This window comes from Aplysia californica, unplaced genomic scaffold (genome assembly GCF_000002075.1).
Source record: "Aplysia californica isolate F4 #8 unplaced genomic scaffold, AplCal3.0 scaffold01303, whole genome shotgun sequence".
Classification (NCBI taxonomy): Eukaryota; Metazoa; Mollusca; class Gastropoda; order Aplysiida; family Aplysiidae; genus Aplysia; species Aplysia californica.
The window spans coordinates 65,444-66,584 of NW_004798573.1; the positions used below are offsets into that span (position 1 = coordinate 65,444).

At 42.4% G+C, this 1,141-nt stretch overlaps 1 protein-coding gene across 1 annotated transcript in view; it reads left to right on the forward strand.

Moving 5' to 3' along the window:
• Positions 1–1,044, forward strand: part of LOC101856859 (glycoprotein 3-alpha-L-fucosyltransferase A) — a gene marked incomplete in the record, with an annotated part of 12,920 nt that extends 11,876 nt beyond the window's left edge. The window contains 1 exon segment of the mRNA XM_013090491.2: positions 463–1,044. Coding sequence (XP_012945945.2) covers positions 463–942 — 480 coding nt within the window.
• Positions 1,045–1,141: the final 97 nt, after the last annotated feature.

The window sequence follows — 1,141 nt, forward strand, 5'->3', positions numbered from 1 at the left end:
ATATTTATTTTAATTTTGTTTTTGTTTCTTTTTTTTGGGGGGGGGGTAAAAAGTTAAATCCTTTACACAATGATACCCGGTAGATTGTTAGTACGCCGGTGTCAATGCGCCATAATAATAACATTGATCCATTATTGCTTTTTTTTTATTTTCTGCTTTTTAATTGGCAGATGTATTAATCTGTCCCTGCCGTTTTATGCAAGAAAAATTATGAAATTATGCAAACTGAGCCCAAAAATGTGACGTTATGCGATTCTGTTAATTTTAACCAAGAATGAGAAAGCAAAAAAATCAGAAATTATGCAAGAAGTTATCACATTTTGCTAAATTATGCGGGGGTGCATAAAACCACGGGGACAGATAAATTATGTTCTCCTCAACTGAACGTATCTTTCCTTCAGTACTCACTCTTAATCCATTACAATGTAATTTACAGTACTCACGTCCATGTCGCTTCCTCAGAAACACATCGACGTGGATATTTACGGTGCGTGCGGCCCGTTAAAGTGCTCCAAACATCAGCAGCAGCATTGCTCACAGATGCTCAACACGACCTACAAGTTTTACCTGGGCTTCGAGAACTCTTTCTGCCAGGACTACGTAACCGAGAAACTGTTCCGCAATTTCGAGAACCGCGCACACATCATCCCAGTGGTGCGGGGCGGTCTGGATTACGACAGATACCTCCCACCAAACGTTCTGGTCAATACGGCTCATTTCAAAACCCCAGCGCTTCTCGCTGCCCATCTGAAGCAGTTGGGAAGCGACCCCGAGAGATACGCGTCTATGTTGAGGGAGAAGGACAAACTAGTGGCTCTGGGCTGGAAGTTTGATTGGTGCGACGTCTGCGAGAAGCTTCACACGGACACACAGACGAAAAACATACCGGACATTAAGCAATGGTCTCACGAACACACATGCTACACACCTACTGACGTCTGAAAACTGAGCTACACACTTTACACATTACATGTCATAATTTGTGCGTGTGTGTGTGTGTGTGTGTGTGTGTGTGTGTGTGTGTGTGTATGTGTGTATGTGTGTCTATGTGTGTGTGTATGTGTGTTTATGTGTGTGTGTATGTGTGTGTATGTGTGTGTATATATGTATGTGTGTGTGTGTATATGTGTGTGTGTGTGTT